Here is a 23,079-nt window from a genome sequence, read left to right as displayed (position 1 = left end):
AGAGGATAACTTTTAAAATGGCTCCTACTAAATTTGCTCAATATACATGGGTTTTTTGATTAAGGGGACCAACCACTATAGCTGGGCCTGGCTCTTTTTCTGGTGACTAGGTCTGGGTTTCGCAAAGTACAGGGGTGAATCCGATCACGTCGGGGTCAACACTGAAAGGTAGGCCATACTTGTACCCCTTAAAAATATTGGGGTACCCCCCCGATCACACTCACACCAGATTAAATGCCCCCCTCTAGGGAATTAAGGCCATTATTCTATCTTGCAAGAGATGGCAAACTTTAATCTTTACACACATGAGGATTGGGGGGGGAGGGGGGGTTGGAGAATGGCCATTCCAACCAGCATTCGGTCTTCCTTGGCTGGCTCCTGCAGACTATATACTCTTCAACTTGGTCACTGGATACTGGTAGAGCTCATCCAAAAATGTTCTAGCGGTACAAGGGATGCTGTAGTCTCCAGTGTTGCATGGCCAGGTTTACATTTGGACCAATCCTGCTCAACATAGTGCTGCCTCTGCAGGAATACATTGTAGCTCTTGCTTCGCATCATTTGCTATGTTATAAACATTCATACATAAACACATCTTCCTGCCATACTCTCAACACTTCACTCAAATAAAATTATATTTTATCTGGTCCAGTAATTACTAAAAAAAAAAAACTAAAAAAAAAACTGTTTTCCCATAGTACTCTGTCGTGCATTGAATCTTTTTTAGACTTCATTGGCTTGCGATGAACAGGGAACAGCTGCTGCATTACCGCGTGTACTCTGCCAGCCTTCCTGTAGTCTACTTTTAGCACAGGATGCATTCTTTCTGGCACAGAGGATGCTGCTGTTCACCGTGCTTTGAGAAAAGCCAACTACCCTTTAAGAGTTTTACAAATATATTCAGCTAAAAATCCTACTCATCTTTATTTAGTGACCCTCCTCCCCCCTGGACTCTTGTAGTGCTTAGAAAACAGTTAACAGAAGTCTTGTCTAATTCTAAAGTGCTTGGGAAACTTGGGAATGACGAAAAGCACTAGCCTCCTTCCCAGCAGCACACTGTAAAAGTAACCACAATGTAATGGCAAAAAAAGATAGGATTCAAAGTATCCTAACTGCAATTCACTGTAGGTTGATGTATGCTATTGTAACACTAGAGGACATTCACAAATTCTCAGAACTACTTAGTTTCCCCATAAGAATGAGCAAACAGGAAGGGAAGTAAAGCAAGGGGCTTTAATTCACTCCAAAAAGTCAGAACACAGTACAAACCAAAACAAAATGAAAGGGTGTCCCATAGAGGTCTAAAGAAAGTTAACTATGAGGGGGGAAACAGCCAAAATACCAGAGGCTGAAGAGTCACATTAGGATATCCATCCTACAAGTAACTGCATCCGATACATATAGAAGCCTTTCAAAGTGCACTTCAATTCAAACATTTTTAAGTCGAGACAAAGATGATATCAGATTATGAATGTCTATCCAAAATATGCTACGAGTTGGACCCGATCAGTATATTGTTTAGCCTGAAATTGTTGAGTTCATAATAGGCAGGATACGAGAAGCAGTGCCTGGCCACTGAAGGCTTAATTTAAAGTAGCTACATGTGATTACTTCTACAATGCCTTAGCATGTACCCACTGCCAGTTTGACGTATCAACAATTTCAGTACATAACTTACCAGAATGTATCCCTCTACACAAGTGAGGGGGCATTTCCCGGGATAGGCAGGTTTTGATTCCTTGTTCTCCCCGGGGCCCTGGCATCGCTGGTTTACTGGATACACTGGTCCTGAAACAGGCCAACGTTTCCTAGTTTGACAAAAACAGAATGAGAAATGAGGGGCTGAAAGGAACAAAATACTCCACCAATAGGACATTCACAAAGAGTGCCGAGCCGTACGTACTAATCAGTTTCCCCATAAGAATGAGCAAAATAACAAGGAAAGTAAAGCAGAAGGCTTTACTTACTCCAAAAAAGTCAGGAAAGGGTTTAAATCATGCAAAGGAATGTGGTCCTGCATAGTAATCTATGGAGGGAAAGGGGCAAAAAGAAAATCTTTACTAAAACTACTCACCCACTCTCCTCGATCAACTCGGCTTTTGTACCTTCTCATAATTGTTTACACAGGTGATTCTCAGCTCTCTTTCTTGCTTTTTACTCAACCCCCCCCCCACCGCCGCCTATCCAGTCTGCTCTTAATTCCAGTCTTGTGGACATGACCACTAGCTCCATCATAATGCTTATAAGACAGAGGTCCTCTTCTCTCCTGATTAGAGTTCCTCCACCATTGCCCCCCCCCTCTATTCCCTCCCCATTTCTTGTGCACACGGAAACTTTGTATTCTCCATTTCCACACTTTTGATTTATTGCAATACTTCTAGTACTACCCCGATCTGTCTATTCCATTTAACTTTCGGAAAGCACATCCTTTCCTGTCTTTTAACTCAGCTAAAATTCTCTTCTCGCATCTGTTCTATTGTTCTAGTCTTCTTCTTAGTGAACCAGTCAATCAGCTCGCTCCACTCATTCCATTTACAACTAATCTATAAGGCTTCTTTTCTCCATCTCCATGCAATGTCATTTCTCCAGTGCTGCCACTTCACGGACTGTCATTCAAATCTCATCTGTTCGTTCATTAACTGTCTTGTGTCAAAATCCCTCTATGGTATCCTCATCCAACCACCCCACCACCTCCCATTTGAGCTCCTATTCCCTTCCCACTCCATGGCCCCTCTTTCATCTGTCACCCCCCCTGTGCACAATCTCTTTTCAACACTCTCTCCTAGACGCAAGGCACCAGAACACTTCACCCCCGCCCCCCCTCCCTCCCCATTCTCGGTCTTATCCTCACTTTCGCCCGTCTCAAGGACCACCTGATGTCCGTTTTGTTACTTGCCCTTTGACTTGTACAACTGTTTTCTAAAGCGCTTAGACATGTAGGCGCTATAAAACACAATAAAATTACACTATTCGGGATAGGACTATCTGTTGGTGATTTGGAGCCCTTCTTAAGTGAACACCTGTTCCCAGGGAAGCAAAAGGCCACGAGAAATGCCAGAGGACTACCTGAAGCTGTGCTGCCAATAACTTGTCAGACTTAGGAAGCAATTTTGTCTCATTTTGAAGCGGATTCCCTCAGTTCAACCAATGGGCAGTAGATTGTCCTCTACAGCTAGCTGGGGCTGCGTTGAATCTACTTTAAGGAACAAGTTACTTACCCGTAACTGTTGTTCTCCAGCATGGGAGTGGCATGGATTCACATGCTCATGAAGAATACATAGCAGTACAAACATGCACAACCACGGGAGGTGGGAAGGCTCAACATTAAGCATTTCAACATCTCAACATTAAGCATCTCTTACCTCCTCACCAGCCTCACCTTCAAGAGAACAGATTGCGCAGCACTGCTTGGCTGACTCTGGACTCTTCCCTGGAATCCCGGTCGACGCAGTAGAATCTCATGAAGGTGTGCGTCGACCTCCACATAAAAGCCCTGAAGATGTTCAGCAGCGATGCAGCGATCGCTCTGGTCGAATCGGCTCTCGGACGGCTATACAACGGTGAGTGACAATGGGCGATGCAGCCGGAGAGCCACCTGGAAATGGAAGCCTTGGAAAGGGCCTTCCCTTGGTTCACAGGGCCAAAGTTTACAAACAGCTGTGATGTCTTCCGAAAACTCTATGTGGTCCACGTAGAACTTCAGCGCTCTAGCCACATCCAGCGAGTGCAAAGTCCTCTCAGCCAGCGAAGGCAACGGGAAGAAAACAGGTAACACCAAGGGCTTGATGAGATGGAAGTCCGACTGCACATTGGGCATGAAGGAGGGGTGCGTCCGCAGCACTACCCTTGATTTGTGATAAGTTAAGTACAGAGGTTTACAGGAGGGGGCCTGGATTTCTCCCACTTGTTGTGCGGAGGTGATGGCCACAAGGAACGCGGTCTTCCACGACAGGAATTTCAGCAGCGCCAAATGCATAGGCTCGAACGGAGGACCCATGAGCCTAGTCAGCACCACATTGAGCTCCCACGCCAAGGCCAGAGAACTCACCGGCGGGAACCAGCAGAAATGTTCCTTTTATGAAGTCCTTGACCAGGCGGTGCGACCACAACGACGGCCGCCCCCGAGTTCTGGTGTAGCGGAGATAGCCGCCCGATGAATCTTGATGGAAGCGTGCGCCAGCCCGGCTTTGGCCAGTGACCGCAAGTACGGCAGCACCTGAGGGGCAGTAATCCATAGAGGGTTAATCTTCTGTGCACGGCAGCCGACGGTGAACCTCTTCCATTTATGTCTGTAGCACTTCAGTGTGGACGAAGCCCATGGCCTTGGCAAGTACCTCCTTGCAGTCCGCCGGGATCTCGTATACTCCAAACTCTCGGGCTGCAGGAGTCAGGCCTGCAAGTTCAGCGACCCTGGGTCGTTGTGCAGAGTTGCGCCTCCTTCCCTGGCGAGTAGATCTGCGTCAGCCGGAAGCCTGAGTGGAGGGAACGCTGACAAGTCCAGAAGGTCCGGGTACCATATTTGTCTCGGCCACAACGGTGCAACGAGGTTCATCCTGCAGAGGGAACCTTCTGAGTTGAATGATGAGTCGCAGAAGCAACGGCAACGGAGGAACGCATAGAGAAACAGGATGTCCCAGGGGAACAAGAACACAACCCCCATGCTCCCTGGCTGGGGAAGCCCGCTGGCGAACCTCCGGCAGTTGGTGTTTGTCGCCGTTGCAAACAAATCGATGTGGGGATTGCCCCATCGTCGGAACAGAAGATCCACTTGATCCTGCTGAAGCTCCCACTCGTGGCACAAGCGCAGCTCCCTGCTGAGGGAGTCGGCGATGATGTTCTTCACTCCTGCCAGATGAAATGGGACGAGGAAAATCCTATGGGCCACGGCTCAGTGCCATAGATCCTGTGCCTCTCTGGAGATCCGGTGCCCCCCTGCTTCTGGATGTAGAACATGGTGGTGGTATTGTCTGTGAAGACCTGTACCACCTTGCCCTTGACTGACGGGAGGAAAGACTTGAGGGCCCAAAACACTGCCCGAAGCTCCAGAATGTTGATATGCAACAACTTCTCCGGTCGCCACAGGCCTCTTGCATGTAGATCTGTGATGTGTGCGCCCCATCCTTCCAGGGAGGCGTCCATCGTGACCATCTCCTGATGAAGTTGGTCTGGAAGTCCGTGCCCGCTGCCAGATGCGCGTGGACACCCCACCACCATATCGCTTGATGGAACGTCTCGTCGAGAGATCTTGTCCTCGACGCTTCCTGATATCTGGAGCCACCAGGCGTCGAGGTACTTTTGCAGTGGCTACATCCGCAGCCTGCACAGCCGAACAAGTTACATGCATGACTGTTAGGCAGAATGCTATGCAGTTCCCCTTACGGAGCACTCCAGTAGATTAGGACTACAGGTATATGCAATAAATCCCATTTGGTATCAGTCTGTACCACACAGATTTAGTTGGTAGCTGTGGCTGAGCAGTCAGACTTATCTCAAGAGGGAGATGAGCAGTATTCAGGGTTTACACAATAGGACTACAATACTATGGAACAAGGAAACAGTGACCAAAGCTTTGTATCAAAAAGAATATATGTATTTATTTTACACACTCCGATGTTCACACAAATCACTATTAATAAAGCAAGTTAAAACAGTCAAGAAAAGTATACACAAATCCCTATTTAAATTGTAGACAAGTTTGAGCAAGAGTGAAAACTGAGCAAAACGGCAGTGTAAACCAAGCAGAAATGGCACTCTAACAATGTCTTCAGAGGGAGGGAAAGGTCAAGTTAAATAGGTTTAGACTCCTAAACACGCTAGCAACGCTTCCCAAGTAGATTGTGAACAAGTTAGGCAAGGCAGCCATTTAGCATTTGCAACACTGAGGTGAAAACCGGGCAAAATGGCACTTCACAATATTAAAAAGGGGAAGGAAAAAGGTGGTTATAAGAGTTAGGTGCACCAACACATTTCTAGGTGAAAAGCAATCTAGAGAAGTCAGTTGTAACACATTTAGCCAGAGTCAAGAGGCCTGTGCCAGAGTAAGTGGTACAAGGCAATGTGCCCAGGATCGAACTGTTCTAGTAGCTGCAGTCAAGTCTTGGTTTACCGAATTTGAAAAGGCGGTTGCAGAAAGAGAAAGTTAATGTTAGACGACAGGGGCGGCCAACCCAGTAGTTAAGTAAAGGATTTTAAACACCTTTAGCGATACCCAACAAAACGGGAGACCTGGCAGAACAATGTACCTTTAAAGTGGAAGAGGGTCCTGCTGTGGTGGTAGTTCCTGGCAGTTCCTACAGTTCGGGAGATCCAGCAGAGGAAGAGAGTCTCTCGTCGTGGAGGAGGGTTCGAGTTACTGCACTGCCCAGGGATGGACCCAGCTGCGGTGCTGCCAAAACTAATAAAAGGTATGCTCCTTTAAATCGCGGTCATGGTGGACGGGTGCCTGGCCATCCGGTCTCCGAGTGCAGGGCACTGGCGATTCGACCAAGACAGGTCCTGGAAGGAGATTAGTGAACTGGTTAGCCCCACCAGCTCAAGGGAAGAAGACTCTTGCAGAGGAAGATCTTCTCAAGTCGTTGGAGAAAAGTGGTGAGGATCTGCAGCAGGGCTTCACCAGTGGTTCAGTCATTGCAGAGGTCTTCAGCTTCTCTCCTCTTCGGGTTTCTAGTTCCAGTGGCGACGTCTTGTCCTACAGTCCTCAGGACCCTGCTTTTATGCAGCAAGACCCCCCATTCATGCAGCCTAGCTGTCGCACAGTAGGGTGGCTCTCCTGGCGGGAGAACCCCCCACAACCTATCAGGGCAGAGTGCGACTTGGGTTGCGTAGGCAACCCTGTCCAGGGTGCCTTTTCCCCCTCCCACACATCCTGTCTACCCCAGACTCTGTGGCGCCGAGAGGAGGGCTTCTGTGCAGAAGTCCGCCAAAAGGACGAACAAAGGATCCCCGACCCGTTTTAGGATTTCAGAGAAAGAAATATTAAAGTTCTGGCAGAAAAAAAACACGGGATTAAAGTTATTAAAATAAACCAGCGGTATGTTAGAGGCTGTCAGCAAAAGTGCTAGCCTCGAACAAAGGGAAAATCCCATAGGAAAATATTTGCGGTCGAATATTTACGGTAGTAACCACTGCCACCAGCTAGAAACTTGAGTGAGGGAATGTACGGTACCCCCTTGAAAATGAACACTAGGGAAAAACTATTAACCCTCTCCAGTATTTCCATATTAAGATTGGTTGTACTGGTTTAGTTCGTAATTATTGACTAGTAAAGTCAATGGGGACTTTACATGCCCTGGGAGACAGTCAGTCCCACGGTACGGAGTCTATGTTTGGGGGTCGCTACGACACCCCTGTGGTACAGCATGGAGGGTGCTGTGTACCACACACGTAAAAAAGGTGATTCCTATGAGGGTGATAAAAACCCCATAGACCATAAGCACACAAGATAGCCTAAAACATACACTGGCAATCTGCCTAAGAGTGGGGAAAAAAGGGTCTCACTCTTAGCAGGAGAAAAAAAACAAACCTTCAAATCCAGCAAAGCTGCTGGGGGACTCTATAGTTAAGGGAAATTAGCTTTAGAAGAGAATTCTACCTACCAATGACGACAGGCCGAGATGGGATTTGATGGACCTCACCCTTGCGATCTTCAGGGTCAACAGTCGTTGCACCTTGCCCAGGATGGCCGCTATCCTCTCCTTCGACGGAGACGCCAGGCACGACACCTCGTTGAGTCGGGACACCAGGAACAGTGAGTCTTGTGATGGCACCAAGCAAGACTTTGCATAGTTCACTGAGAACCCCAGTTCCATCAGCAGCCAGATTGTATCCGCCGTGTGAGCAACAGCGATCGCCCTCAAGCCAGTCATCCAGGTAGGGGTAAACGTGGATCCCTCGGAAACTCAGCCACCGGCACCAGGCACTTGAACACCCTTGGCACCGACTTTAAACCGAAGGGAATGGCCTTCAACTGATAGTGCTGCCCTTGAACCATGAAGTGCAGGAACTTGCGGTGCCCTTGTGGATGAGGATGTGAAAGTAAGCGTCCTCCAAGTCCAGCATTGGCAAGAAGTCCCCTTCTTCCAGCTGTCCCAGCACGTGCTGAAGGGTGACCATCCAAAACTTCTGGGACCTGATGTACTTGTTTAAGCGGCAGAGGTCCAGGATGGGTCGCCAGCCACCCGTCTTCTTCTTGACGAGGAAGTACTGAGAGTACACTCCGGAGCCTCTTTGGAACAAGTTCTATTGCGCCCTTTTTCAGCATGGCCCACACTTCCAGCAGAAGCTGGGGGGGGGGCGTGGTTTTCCTGCCTGGCCACAGGTGGTATACGCGGACACTTCTGTAGGAATTCCAGAGTGTGTCCATGGGCTTGCACATCCAGCACTCAACTGTCAGAGATGGTCTTCCACATGCCGATGAAGTTTGCAAGCCGGCCTCCCATCGTGGTGCGTGGATGGGGGCCCGACGTCCCAGCCGGTTCAGTCCTGCTTTGCCGTGGAGGAGCCGCCTTGGGAACCTTGGCGACGACGGCGATCTCTTCCGGGCTTGCCACGGCCTCTGTAGGCCTCCTGGGTTTAAGAGCGGGACGGTTGACGGTAGGATGCCGTGAAACCACTGAAGCCTTTGGAGGAACCCTGGGACTTTCCTCCGGAGGTCCGAAAGGACGGCCGTCTCTGCTGAAGCGTGCCCAAAGCGCACACCATCTCCGTATCTGCCTTGATGGCCTGGAGAGACTCATCGACAGTCTTGCCAAACAAGTCATCTCCGTCGAAAGGGCATGTCCAACACCTTGGACAGCACATCCTGGCGGAAGTTGGTGGCCTTCAACGAGCCCCACCGACTAAGGCAAACACTGTTGTCCATTTGGCAGAATCCCGAGTTGGCGATGTCCGTGGGTACCTTGATGGCATGGTATGACGCCACCTCATCTTCCTGCAGAATCTCCAGCGATTCCGTTCTATTGTCGTCAAGCAGAAAGTCCAAGAGGGGAGCGATCTTGAACCAGAGCTCCCTGTTGTAACGAGCCACAATGGCGAGGGCGTTTGCAGCCTTGATCGTCATCGCCGAGAGCACAGGTAGGAGGATGTCGACACAGACGATCCCGTAGATTTCTTCCTAGCCGCCGCTGAGACCACCAAATCCGGAGAAGGCTGCAATCTCAAGCACTTGAGCGTAGAGTCCGGCATCCTGTACTTTTTCTCGTACCGGTCCCTCTTAGCCGAGGACGGGTTCTTCATGAGGGACAGACCCTTGTCCCAAATGTCGTCCACCAAAGGGATAGACAGCACGGTCTTCCTCTTAGTCTCCCATTGCTGGTACAGGAAGCCATCCTTTTCCTCTCGAGTCAACTGGAACAACTCTGAGGCCCGTGATATGGCGTGAAATGAGCCAATCTCGTCAGGCGGCAAGACTCTGGGTGGCGGGGACGGGAGATCCACTCTGCCGCCGTCATCTGTACCCGTCGGCACCGTATCTGGTTCGGTCTCGTCCCTCAGTGGGGGGTTCACCCGACATGCCAGATGTCATGGGGTCTGTCGCCGGCAACAGGGGCATCCTTGTCCGAATCTCTGAGCACAGAGTGTGAAGCGCCTGCAGGATGTCCACCGAGATGTCCGCTGGAGGCAGCGGTGGCTGCTGCGGTGGATGCAGTGGAAGAGACGGAGGCAGGGGCATAGTGCCCTCCAACTCATGAACACCCTTGCTCCTCCTCGTCGGCGTCTCCGTCACTCTCCACATCTGCCTTGTCGGGGTCCCTCCCGCAGGACCTAGCCGCGACAGATCTCTGGTCCAAGATGGTCTTGAGAACAGCAAACTCCTCCTCGACAGACATGTCTGTGACCTGTAGGACGACTGTGCCCCCCCCCCCCGCTCCTCCTCTGTCACGGGAGACCGTCTCAGGGAGATAAACAGCATAGTCTTCAACAGTGTCTTCTCTACAGGCTGAAAAGAGGATTCCCTCCTGGCTGGCAGGCAAACTCTCGCTTTGGGGCCCATGTCCTGTGAACACGTATCAACGGCCTTTGCCAGGGACGCCACCACTCCTTCAATGGAGGTTTTCACCGGGTGAATCTGGGCCTTAATGACCTTGGACGTGCTTGGGGCCTTCACTGTGGTGGGGGGGGGGGGGAGAAGAGGAGGTTCAGCCCCATGCTCCCCTTTGGCCTGCTCCATCGGAGCCGACTGGGACTTCTGAAGAAGTTTACCCGGGTGCTCAGACTTCCTTTTCTTCGCCGAGCCGGACCATTGGCTCGTGGTCGAAGGAGTTGGAGATGCTGCGCCTGTCCTGGCAGCCGAGGAGCCCGCACCAACGGCACTCTTGGTGCCCGCAGACTCGCAGTGCTTTGCCTTCTGTTGGGCCCCATCACAGGGGCGCCCTCAAAGGTCTTAGAAGACTGCTTGGATTTCTTCTTGCGGCTGGGTGACCGGGACGCACCCGACTCGAGAGTGCCCATCGTCCAGGAAAATGTTTCGTAGGCTGCATCCAGGTGTCATGCCTGCGCCATGGGCGTATACATTGGCGATCAATATGGACTAATTGTTATTCATTTATCTACAGAAAACTCTTGGATCAACCACTATTCACTTTTTGGACCTTATTTCCCATTTGCGAGACTTTGGTGCCTTTTTATTTTTCCCAACAAACTACACTTACCACAATGCACTTGGCTATAACCAACTATTCCTGGCTATTCCTATTTTTCTTCATCGGAACTACAATCCCCAGAAGCCCTAGGGATTTGCTCTGCTTCCACCAGCTCAGGAACAGAGAGGGAGGTGGCCAATTGTCTGCAGGTGTGCTGAGCCAGGTGCAACCAATTAGCCTGCCTCTGTGCTGGGCGGTATAAAAGCTGCTGCCTGCAGGAGCTCAGTCTCTTGCATTAAGAGTCCTTCCAGCACCTTTTTGCTTTCAGCTACATATTGTTGTATGCTGTTCCTGCTTACTCCTACCTTTGATCCAGTGCCCTGCCGGGCTTTCTGCATTGCAGCCGATCACGCTCTGCTGCCTTCTACCTTCCGCCCTGGCCCTTTTGGGCTCCCTGCCTCAGCCCTGCTCCACCGGGTGTCCTGCCTTGCAGCCTGCTACACCCTGCTGCCTACAGCCCTAGTCTTTTGGGCTCCCTGCCTCACAGTCTGCATCTCTCCGCTGATTACAGCCCTTGTCCTCTGGAACCCCTGTCTTGCAGCTTGCTACACCCCTCTGCCTTCAGCCCTTGTCTTTTGGGCTCCTTGCCTTGCAGCCTGCTTCACTCCTCTGCCTACAGCCCTTTTCCTCTGGGTTCCCTTTCTTGCAGCCCTGCTCCTTTGGGCTTGCTCCTTGCTGTCCTGCTCCTCTGAGCTCTCTACCTTGCACCCTACAGTCCTCTGCAATCCACAACAGTTTACCTGCATTTATTACTTTGTTATTGCAGCCCCATGTTTCCTGACTGCTGCTTCTTGGCTTTCTTCCTCGTTTTCAACCCTCAGTTCTTTATCCCTTTCCAATTCAGTTATACTGCTTTCCTTTCATTTCCTTCTGCTAGTTTGCTCATCGACTTCCCTTTTCCTGGATTTGTCCGTTATGTTCTTCTCTTGTATTATTTGTAGACCCCTTTGTACAGGGCTTGTCTGTTGGTTTCCGGCAGGCAACCTCTGCCCCTTCCCTTGTCTAGTTTCTGTGTTACAGACACCCACAGCTGTTGTTCCCAGCCATGAGCAAACAGCGTGGGCCTCCGTTATAGCAAACTGTGCAGAAGGCTAGAGTTTTTTTTCTAAGGTCCGTGGAACACTCTTCCCCATATCTGCATACACCCCAAGAGGGAATCCATTCTGTTGTACCTTATTTCCTTGCTACACTTGCCTACTCTTTGTTCTCTTTTACTTTCAGCTGTGTGTGTACTTATCTGTCCACCTTACTTTGACACAACCACCCAAACCCTACCTGGGTGCCCTGTGCCACTCTTAACAGAGTGCCATCCTTGACACCAGGGCAAATCCTGAACAGAGGCGTCGAGTCTCCTCTATCGTCAGCCATGTCCTAGGCCTCCAAGAATCTTCTGGAATCCTCCAAGATGGTAACTCGATGAAAAATGGCCCTTGAGGGGCGTAGAAGGTTCCGAAAAATGGGTCGGATGAAGGATCGATGGAGCTTGAGGCTTGATTGACTAAAAAAATAAGAGCAAATTCTTAGAAAAATCACAAACAGTAAAAGATCGATAGCTGTAGCATGAGGAGTCCCAACACTTGAACGTGCAGTAAAAATCTGGAGATGGCTGACAGAGGCGGGGCTTAGGTAGAGGGCAGTCATTGGCAGGGGGCAGTTTGACCCAGAGACCAGTGATTGGTTGTTAGGAGAAAGACAGTTCAGAAACGAAAAGAACTGATTTTTTTCTTCACTGAGGATTCCCAGCCTGACGAAGGGGAATATTCATGAACATGTGGATCAATGTCAGAACCCATGCGGGAGAACAGTGCTGCTCATCCTAAAATGTGCTGCCATCTGCCCCTAGTAACTTCGAACGGGCCTGCACATCAGCTCTCCTTTTGGAGGAAGGTAAAAAGTTTAGTTTCTCAATCTCAAAGCGCCTTTGGAGGCTTTGATTGGCCCCACAAGCGGTCCTGCATGTTGACACCTTCACAGACAGTAATGGCAAATGAGGTGCGGATCCAAAACGGACATTTTATGCCCACAATCCACCCACAGTTTAAAACATGAGGACTTTATTGGATTCACATTTGCATCAAATAACGATCCAATAAGGTGTAAGAGCAGTGTTCCTAAAGCAAGCAGAGTGCGCAGAATAAAGGAACCGGAGGTCATGGGGCACATACTGCAGAGGCGATGCAGAGCCGCGCTCCGCCCCGTGCAAGCAGACAATGTTCAGAAGAGTAGCTGCGCTGGGAGATGAATATCAAAGACGAGGAATCCTTTAGAAGTAAGGTTGTGTATACAGTTAGAGTGCATCAGTGTGTCAAACTCTTACATGTATGCAGCTAATTAGGTATATTGATAGTGTATATAGGGTCTTGTGATTCCCCTTGGTGTGCTGGGAGAAAGGAAATCTCTTAATACCAACCGTACATCAGCATTTTGTGGTTTGCATTTCCTTGCATGTGTTCAAAGTTATAATAACCAAGCGTTTCTTCCTTATTGGACTTGGGGTATCATAACCTTTGCTTTTTCATCCCACAACCATTTCCTGCAAAGGTGCACCACTGTGATCTTGAAATCACTTAAGCAGGGTTGCTGGAGACCGGCATGAGGCAGGTGAAGTGTCAAAGCAATCAGACATACCAGCAATGGTTCAGTTTGCCGGTCTCTACGTTGCCGCAGTATAATTTCTCCTACGATCACTTATTTAGTTGCAACTTCAAAACGCCTTCAGTGTGCCGTTAGACGTTTAACGCGGCAACGTAGAGACTAGCAAACTGAACCATTGCTGGTATGTCTGATTATGTCCGATTACTTTGGAATTCGCTGTGGGGTTCGAATGGCGGGCCCATGAGCCTAGCCAGTACCACATTGAGTTCCCACGCCGGGGTTGGAGCATTCACCGGCGGGAACGAACAGAACAGACCTTTGACAAACTCCTTAAACAGACTGTGGGACCATAACGACGACCGCCCCGGAGATCTAGTGTAGTGGGAGATAGCCGCCAGATGAACCTTGGAGGCATGGGCCAGTCCCGCCTTGGCCAAAGACAGGAAATGTGGTAGCACCTACGGAGCCGTGATTCGTAGAGGGTTGATCTTCTGTGCACACCACCAAAAGGCCTCTTCCATTTATGTCCGTAGCATTTTAGAGTAGATGATACCCTAGCTTTGGCAAGCATCTCGGTGCAGCCCACTGGGATATTGTAGCCCCCGAACTCCCAACGCTGCAGGAGCCGTGCCTTTACTCCTGCCAGATGAAACTGAATGAGGAACATAACCTGGGCGATGGCCCTGTGCCTCTTTGAAGAACGCTAGGGATCTGGTTCCCCTTGCTTCCTGATGTAAAACATTGTGGTGGTATTGTCCGTGAAGACCCGCAGCACTGTGCCCTTGAGGAATGGAAGGAAAGACTCGAGGGCCCAAAAAACTGCCAGATGCTCCAACACATTGATGTTTAACGTCTTTCTCCTCCAGCAGACACAGGCCCCTGGAGTGAAGACTTCCGGTGTGAGCTCCCCATCCTTCCAGGGAGGCGTCCATCGTGACCATCTCCTGGTGTGGTGGGGTCTGGAAATCTGCGCCTCCAGACAGATGAGTGCACTCCCCACCACCTTATCACTCTACGGAAGCACTCGTCGAGTGTGATCTTGTCCTGGAAGCTTCCCGACACTTGTATCCAATGGTCGTCGAGGAACTCCTGCAGTGGATGCACCCGTAACCTGCAGAGCCGGATGCGATAGATGCAGGACATCATGCCAAGAAGAGACTTGATGGCCCTCACCGTGGCGATCTTCAGTGCTAACAGAAGTGGCACCTTGCCCATGATGGCAGCTATCCTCTCCTCCGACAGTGACGGCAGGCATGACACCGAGTCGGGATCCTAGGAGCAGCGCATCCTGTGATGGAGTCAACCAGGACTTTGCATAGTTCACTGAGAACCCCAGACCCGTCAGCAGGCGAACAGTTCTCACCATGTGGTTGACAGCGAATTCCCTCAATCTGGCCTGGATGAGCCAGTCGTTACGTTAAGGGTAGACGTGAATCCCTTCCAGTCGTAGGTGGTAGGCAAAGTTTGAATGCAGTACCCTGTGGGAACACTACAAACAACTAGGACTACAGGTATAGGCAACACAACCTTTGGTATAAGCTTGTACTACACAGTTTTGGTAGCGTGTTCAGCAGCCAGCCTCATCTCAACAGAGGAAATGTGAGCTGTAGTGGAGTTACACAAAGCTTCACAATCACAGGTATTCAAATAAAATTACACTCAAGGTTTCTTGCATAAACAATGAACAATGTATCCAGCAGTCAGTTATAAAGCCTTCTTCAGAAGGGAGCAATAGAATAATAACAAAAGATTTACTTCAATACTGTACACTGAGTTTCTGAATCAGACAACGCCCTTTTGGGATGGCCCACAGACATCCTACACCCACAGGTGACTTCAGTAACAAGGGTGCTGGGGACATTAATACCTTACCGTTGGCATTCAGAATACTCTCAATAGTTTGTAAAAGGCAAAGGTTATTAGAACACAAGAGACCACAAATATTCCTAAGCAGTGCAGATACTTTTAGAGATCACTAGAAGAGTCATTCAATTCAATAGGCTAAGCCAAATTCAATGAGCAAAAGTGAGGATAAGGCACTTCTGGTAAGTAAAGGAAAAGTCTTTGCACAAGTTCTTAGGAGTCTTTGATAAAATGAAGAATCAAATGTAGAGCCATAAGCTGTTTAGACTTGCGAGTTGTGGAAGTTACAAGCACTGCTACAGTAAGAGGTAAGTTCTCTTAGGCTAGTTTTACAGTACCTTAGTAAAGAAGAAAACATGCAGCTGAGGACTTCTGTTCCTGTGCAGCTCTGCAGATCTCACGTTTCCTGGCCTCAGTCGTGGGGACAAGAGAGGACGTCAGGGGACTCCTGCACTAGCACTGTCAAAACTGGCAACCGGCAAACTTTACTTTCAATGGCTGTTTCGCGTTTCAGCTCCTTGCGGTACAGCAAATGGCAATAAGCGCGGTTCCTGGCTGTCAAGGTGGAATGTCCTTGCTTCTGGGGTACTGAACTCTGCTAAGGGGGCTCAGGCTTGGTCAGTCCTGCTTCGTGGGAGTCTGGAGGATCTTCCAAAAGCTTTAGGTCAGCTTAAAAGTAACGCACACAATCTGGTGTCCCTCTCCCTGGCTATATGGTTTCCTGCAGCACTCTGAGGAAATTCAACCAGCTCCGTGTCCAGGTGGCTTACTTTGGAGTGGAATGGTCCCACCAACTCAAAGGGAGAAGTCGTCCTTGCAGAGGCTTCTCTGTTGATGCGAACTTGGCAGGCTGTCACTGCAGCAGGACTTCACTGGGCAAACCAATGGTCCAGGAGTTGCAGCAGGCGTCCTCTTCAAGCTCTTCTTCGGTTCCTTCGTCCAGTGGTTGACTCTTCCTTCCAAGCCAAAAGACTTGCCTTTTATTCAGTTCTCTCCCATTCATTCTAGCCTAGCTGTCTCTCCGAGCAGGGCGGCTGTCCTTGCCGGACAGTCACCCAGCCAATCACGCCAGAGTGCATTTGGGTCTCCTAGGAGATTAACCATAGGGAGTTTCTGGCACCTCCCTCGCTGCTTCCTGCCTACACCAGACACCCTGGAGCCAGAGGTGGGCTTCACTCCTGAATCCCGCCAAATGCAAAATGAACAAAGGGACCAAACCCGGTTTGGTGTGCAGAGTAAATCTCAAGAAGGACCTTTCCGCAAAGAAATGGAGAATAAAGACCACCGGGCCATTTTGACAAAAATGGCACCCATGGGTGCTTTACCGTGGCTGTGAACGCGGCCCGCTGTAAAAACACACAATGGTAGTTAGGCAGAATCCCCTACAGTACCCTTAGGGAACACTACAGACAATTAAGTCTACAGGTGGTAGTACAATTTCACCTTTAGTACAAGCCTGTACTACACAGTTATAGTGGTAGCAGTAGCGGAGCAGCCAGGCTTATCTCAAGAGCAAATGAGCAGTAATAGGGATTACACCAAGGACTGTATTGCCCACCCCGGACAACCACCTCAGCCAATGGATACAAAGTGTGACTTGGGTCTCCAAGGAGACCCTGTGGAGACCCTGTGCAGGGGGTTATTAAAACCCTCCCACACATTCAGCCCACCTAGACACCTAGGCGCGAAAGGAGGGCTTCTTCACAGAAGCCAGCCAAATGACAGCGAACAAAGGCGGCAAACCTGGTTTACCGCGCAAAGGAAAACACAAGAAGGATGTTAAAAAGAAATGGCGACTAAACCCGACTGGAGCAAATTTGGTCAAGCGGGTTTATGTTCGAGGCTAATACAATAGCGTAAAACAGAAATCCAGCAAAGCTGATGAGGGACTCACTGGGTAAGGGAAATTAGCCATGAATGAGAATTCTCCCTAACAGTATTTAAAAGTAAACCACTGCCACTAGCCATTCAGTGAGGAAAGGGTAACAAAATTGTTACATGAGTAGCTAGACAAAGGGGATACCAAGATCCCCCTGCAGCACACTACTGTAAAATAGTGTGGGCTGGGTCTAGAAAGTTACTAATGCAAGCAAAGTCAATTTCACTTTACTGCTCTGGAAACAGTTTGTCCCAGATAAGGTGTTTAAACCTTGGGGAAATCAGAAAGACTCCCATGTGCCACTGCACTAAAGGTGCTGTGTGACAATGTAAAAGCTGATGCCGATGGAGTTTATCAGACTTCATAACCAAGAGAGAAAAAGATCAAAATCACATTAAAATACATGAGTGGGGAAAAAAGGGGTCACGATCTCTTCAAGTTAAAAATTCAAGTCCTCAAAATCCAGCAACGTTGCTGGGGGTCTCTAAAGTAGAGAGGAATTAGCAAATTTGAGAATTCTCCCTAACACTGGACCTCAGTCATGGGGACAAGAGGGAGGACGTCTGGGGACTCCTGCACTATGGTTTGAAGGTCGGTGGCAGCAACGGACATAATTCAGACCAGCGGCACTTCGTGGTTTCAGCTAACGGCAAATAACACCACCGCGGCTCTTGGACACGTTGTGGGCTCCCCTTGCTTCTGGGATCTAGCACTCTATTGAAGTGGCTTGGGTCGTCTTGCTTCGAAGGAGTACTTATGATCTTCCTGGAGCTCAGGTCCGGCTTAAAGACGATGCACTCGTTCCTGGTGTTCTTGTCCCCTGGCATTCGGTTCCAGCAGCAGCAAAGAAGTACAGCCAGCAAAGAGAGGGGTTCCAGTCAGGTTAGTCTTGGGGTCAGTTAGTGTTAGGGCGAATTCTCATTCTATTGCTAATTTCCCTTACCTAGTGAGTCCCTCAGCAGCTTTGCTGGAGTTTATTTTCTCCACTTGGTAAGAGTGAGCTTTTCCCCCACTCTTACCTGGTTTGCTATGTGTATTATAGCTGTTTTTGTGATTGTGGACTCTGGAACACACCACTTCAGTAGCCCCACTCTTTTGTGTGTTACACAGCACCTTCAGTGCAGTGACACAGGGTTGTCTTTTAGACTTCCCACCGACTCCATTTCTGGGCCTGGCTAATGTCCCCCAGAAAAGGGTAAAGTTGCCATTAACTTTACATAGTCATTGAACCACAGATCCAGTACACCCCATCTTACATGGAGTATTGGAAAGGGTTAATCCCTAGCCCTTTTTATCTGTACTTCCTAGAGCATTGGTTTGCTCTTTTAACATTTAGACTTGGCTGGTGGCAGTGGCATCTACCCTAACTTTCCTACCGCGATTATACTATATAAACGTGATATTGTTTTAGGCTATTATATTAGCCTCGAACATAAACCCACTTGACCAAATACTTTTTAGTTTGGCTCCGGTTGGGCTAATTTGCCATTTCTTTTTGTTAAATCCTTCTTGTGTTTTACTTTGTGCGGCAAACCAGGTTTGCCTTCTTTGTTCACCGTCTTTTGGCGGGCTTCTGCCAAGAAGCCCTCCTCTAGGTGCGTGGGTGTCTAGGTAGGCTGAATGTGAGGGAGGGGTGTAGTCACCCCATGCACAGGGTATCCTAGGGAACCCAAGTCGTATTTTTCCATGATTGGCTGAGGTGGATGTCGGACAACCTCCCTCCTGCGTGATTGACAGCCAGGCTGTGTGAATGGGGGATTTTCGCATAAAAGGCAGGACTCTAGGGCTGGAAGTCAGAGTCGCCACTGGAACTACAAGGAACTGAAGAGAAGCAGAGAAGACGGCTACTGCAACTATCCCATCCCGGTGAAGCCCTGCTGCAGTCCTGAGCTATGTACCCTTTGACGACCAGAGTAGATCCAGTCCGGAGTCTTCTTCCCTTGAGCCTGGTGGGGTCAACCAGCTCATCTTCCACAGCCAGAGGATCCTCTTCGTGGTCGAAATCGCTGCACACTGCTGTAGTGGTCCGGATAGCCATCTGAAGAGCCTCTCCTGTTTTAAAGGAGCGCACCTTTTATTCGCCGTCGCTGCTGCTGGCTTCATCCCCGAGTGGTGCAGGCCCCTCCAGACGTCGTCCTTCTTACTGAAGCTCCAGGAACCGTGGGTCTGCAGGAAAGTACCAGGAACAACTGCTGTGGCACCAGCTTCTTCATTGAATAAGGTACTGTGTCCAGCTTTGAGGAACTAGGGTGAATCCCTTTTATCCTCATCCAAGGCTTGCCCTTGTCTTCCCTCCTTCTTATAACTTTTGCTTCCTCTGTTGACAATATCCAAGTACTCCTGGCAAACTTGAATCTTGAACTATCTGACTGTGTGATCCTGGACAACAGGAACCCGGTTCCACTTGACACTGGCTCCAGCCTATTGACTTTTGTTTTCCTGTCCGCAAGTGTTCTCTGATTCTGTCTGCCTTGACAAAAGTATTGCCTATGATTTTTGCCCCCAACTCTCTTTGGTTAACTCAGGTGCTAAGTGTGTTTTTGCCGCAGTAACATTTCTTTCCGCGGATACGCCTATCTTGTGTAAGACCGAACTGTCATTACTGTCAAAAAGTGATCGCATATGTATTCCTGGTAACGCCTTTTGTTTCACAACACCGGTTTGTTAAAACATAGGGTACTTACCTTGAGTTGTTCAGTGCCAAGAGAATTGGTTGTGTGTAGTGTATTTTCGTGTGGTTTTAATTTAATAGAAGTGAAGTGTTTTACCAACAGATGGTTTAGAAATAAATGTATTTTTTACTTTTCAACCAAAAACCTTGAGTCAGTGTTTGAGTCACAGTAACTGTGGTCCTTTGTGTAATCTCTACTACTGCTCATTTGCTCGAGATAAGTCTGGCTTCTCCGCTACTGCTTCCACTTTAACATAGTGGTACGGGCTTGTACCAAAGGTGAACTTGTATTACCACTTGTGGTCTTAATTGTGTGTAGTGGTCCCTAAGGGCACTGCAAGGGATTCTGCCCAACAGTCCCACCAACCCAAGGGAAGAAGATGTCCGTTCCGGGCTTCTCTGGTCGATACGAAAATTGGAGCTTCAGCACTGAAGCAGGGCTTCACCGGGCAAATCAACGGTCCAGGAGAGTGCAGAAAGTGCTCTTCCAAGTTCTTCTTCGATTCCTTTGTTCAGTGTTCTATTCTGCTTTCCTTGCAAAATACCTCACCTTTTATGCAAGTTTCTCCCATTCATTCGCAGCCTAGTTGTCACTCACACAGCGGGTGGCTGTTCTCCAAGGACAGCCAGCCAATCAACTTTGGGTGCATTCCTGTAACCAAGGAGACTAAGCACAGGGAGTTTCGGGAACCTCCCTTGCTTCCTGCTCTGTCAGACACGCTGGAGTCAGAGTCGGGCTTCATCAGTGAATACTGCCAAAGAAAACGAACGAAGCGACCAAACCTGGTTTGGCGCACAGAGTAAATCTCAAGGACGACCTTACAAACAAGAAATGGCAAAACAAAAAACGGTCTTTTTTACAAAATGGGCACCCATGGGTGCAATGCAATACTGCAGCTGAGGATTCAGCCTGTGGTAAAGACACACAATGGAAGGAAAATTATACCACTGCCACCAGCCAGTAATTGTAGTAAGGCTAACATAAAACATTTTAAATGAGGAGGTAGACAAAGGGGATACTAAGTAACCCACCCAGCACTCCACAGAACATGGTGTGCGCTGGGTCTACAAAGAGAAAAGGGTAAGTAAAGTCAAATTTCACTTTATTACTCTTGGAAACAGTAGTTTATCCAAGAGAAGGTATTTAAAACTTAACAGAAATCCAAAGGACTTCTTTGTGACACTGCACTGAAGGTGAATGTGCTGTGTGCCACAATGCAAAAGATGATACCTATAGAGTTTGTTAGACTCTAAAACCAAAAGAAATAGAGTCCAAATCAGATATAAATACAAGACAGTGAGAAAAAGGTCTTACTCACTCCAGGATAAAAAAAAGTCATAAAGTCCAGCAAAAGATGAGGGGGTCTCTAAGGTAGAAGGAAATTAGCACAGAAGAACAAGTTACTTCTTACCTGGTAATTTTCTTTCGACGGGATGTTCCTCCGACGTATTCCTTCTCTTTGATAATACGTTTCCAGCTTGCTGGCCTCGGAAATTTTTTCTGTAGAGGGCGCTGCGCGTCGACGTCCGCCGAGTCGATGTCCCTCGACGGCCACATTATCGGCGCCGACGTCACCATGCCCATAAATAGCCACGTGCTGTGTCCGTTGCTCAGTTCCATTTTGTAGCATAAGAAAAGTCATGCCTGACATGCCTGAATTGGTTTTTGACCTTGAAGGAGCGTAAGCTGCAACCACAAGGGAAGTTATCACTGCGGGGATGGTTGGGAGGGGGCGATAAGGAATACGTCGGAGGAACATCCCGTCGAAAGAACGTTACCAGGTAAGAAGTAACTTGTTCTTCGAAGGGATTGTGTCCTCCGACGTATTCCTTATCTTTGATAGACTCCCATAGCAGTGGCATGTAATTGGAGGTGGGAGTGATAGTGTTATGTATCCCTTCAGGGATGGACCAAATATAATACGGCCTTGCCAAATCTGGTCTCTTGAGCAGTGGAGGAATCCAGATTGTAAAATTTTGTAAATGTATGTGCTGACGACCATGTGGCAGCCGCACATATGTCCCGGACCGGTACCCCTCTTTGGAGAGCCCAAGAGGCTGCGATACCCCTGGTTGAATGAGCCCCGAGATTTTGGGGTGGCTCTTTCCCTGCTAGTCTAGAACATTCCAGGATGGCCAAAATAATCCACCTGGAGATGGTTTGTTTTGCTATGGGTAGTCCCAACTTGTGACCTGAGTAGCCTACAAACAGTTGGTCTGCTTACCTGATCCTAGCCATTCTGCTGATGTAAAAGCTGAGAGCTCGCCTAGGGTCCAGCCTATGTAGCCTTTCCTCCTCTTTCCCCAGATGGGGAGGAGGGTAGAATGAAGGCAAGGTAATTTTCTGAGTAATATGAAATTCAGAAACCACCTTTGGGAGGAAATTAGGCTTCACCTGTAGGACAACTTTGTCCTTGTGGAAGATTTTATGAGGGGGTTTACAGGAGAGAGCTTGTAGCTCACTCACCCTCCTAGCAGATGTTAGTGCTACCAATAGGACAGTTTTAAGCGTGAGAAATCTTAGCGCGCAAGAGTGAAGTGGTTCGAATGGAGTGCCCATTAAGAAGTTTAAGACTAAATTTAAGTCCCATAAGGGAACCTGGAATGGTTTTGGAGGGTAAACATTAGTTAGTCCCTTAAGAAATTGTACCACTGGAGGAATTTTGAAATACGATGGTTCCTCCGCAGTGCGCTTGAAGATAGAGAGCGCTGCCAGATAGCCTTTTACACAGTGCCCACTTGAAGGCCTGAGTTTGCCAATTAGAGTAGAAACGATAACACCGTTGGTGTACCACATGAAAAAGTGTCGATATTCTGTTCCCTACACGAGCTGCAAAATTTAAATTTATTCCAACGGCAGCGGTATAAAGACTTTGTTGCTGGTCTTCTGGCCGAAAGCAACACCTCCATGACGTCATGAGGGAGATCCCAATCCTTGTACCTCAACCTTTCAGAAGCCAAGCATGAAGGTTGAGGGTTCTGGTGTCTGGATGGAGAACCTGACGTCCCTTCTGCGAGAGAAGATTCTCTTTGAGTGGAAGACGGATTTGAGGACAGATGGACATATCTAGAAGGTCCGGGTACCATGTTCTCCTGGCCCAATCCGGGGCAATTAGGATCATGGTTTTCCGGAATCTTCTCAACCTCCTGATCATTTGAGGAATAACAGGGACTGGTGGGAACGCGTAAAGGAGTGGAAACTTCCAGTCCACTACGAACGCATCTCCTAGAGCTCCTCTCGCGGGAAATTCCCTTGAACAGAACAGATCGCACTTCCTGTTGGTGCTTGTGGTGAACAGATCCACTTGAGGGGTTCCCCAAAGGGCGAAGATCTCTTGAAGGACTTCCTGAGCTAGCTCCCACTCGTGGGAGACTGTGCTCTGCCTGCTCAGAGCGTCCGCTGTCAAGTTCTTCTCTCCGGCTAGGTGGAC

The 23,079-nt window shown here is 48.9% G+C and overlaps 1 protein-coding gene across 8 annotated transcripts in view; it reads right to left on the bottom strand.

Annotated features, from left to right (window-relative positions):
- PRRC2A (proline rich coiled-coil 2A) overlaps positions 1–23,079 on the bottom strand; it is a 2,343,739-nt gene that overhangs the window by 771,145 nt on the left and 1,549,515 nt on the right. For all 8 annotated transcript variants that reach the window (XM_069635075.1, XM_069635076.1, XM_069635077.1 and 5 more), the window contains exon 19: positions 1,679–1,808. In XM_069635075.1, the coding sequence (XP_069491176.1) occupies positions 1,679–1,808 (130 nt within the window). The remainder of the gene's footprint in view (positions 1–1,678; positions 1,809–23,079) is intronic.

Source organism: Ambystoma mexicanum, chromosome 13 (assembly GCF_040938575.1).
Source record: "Ambystoma mexicanum isolate Mex_15411 chromosome 13, UKY_AmexF1_1, whole genome shotgun sequence".
Classification (NCBI taxonomy): Eukaryota; Metazoa; Chordata; class Amphibia; order Caudata; family Ambystomatidae; genus Ambystoma; species Ambystoma mexicanum.
This window is presented reverse-complemented; position numbering and strand designations above follow the sequence as displayed.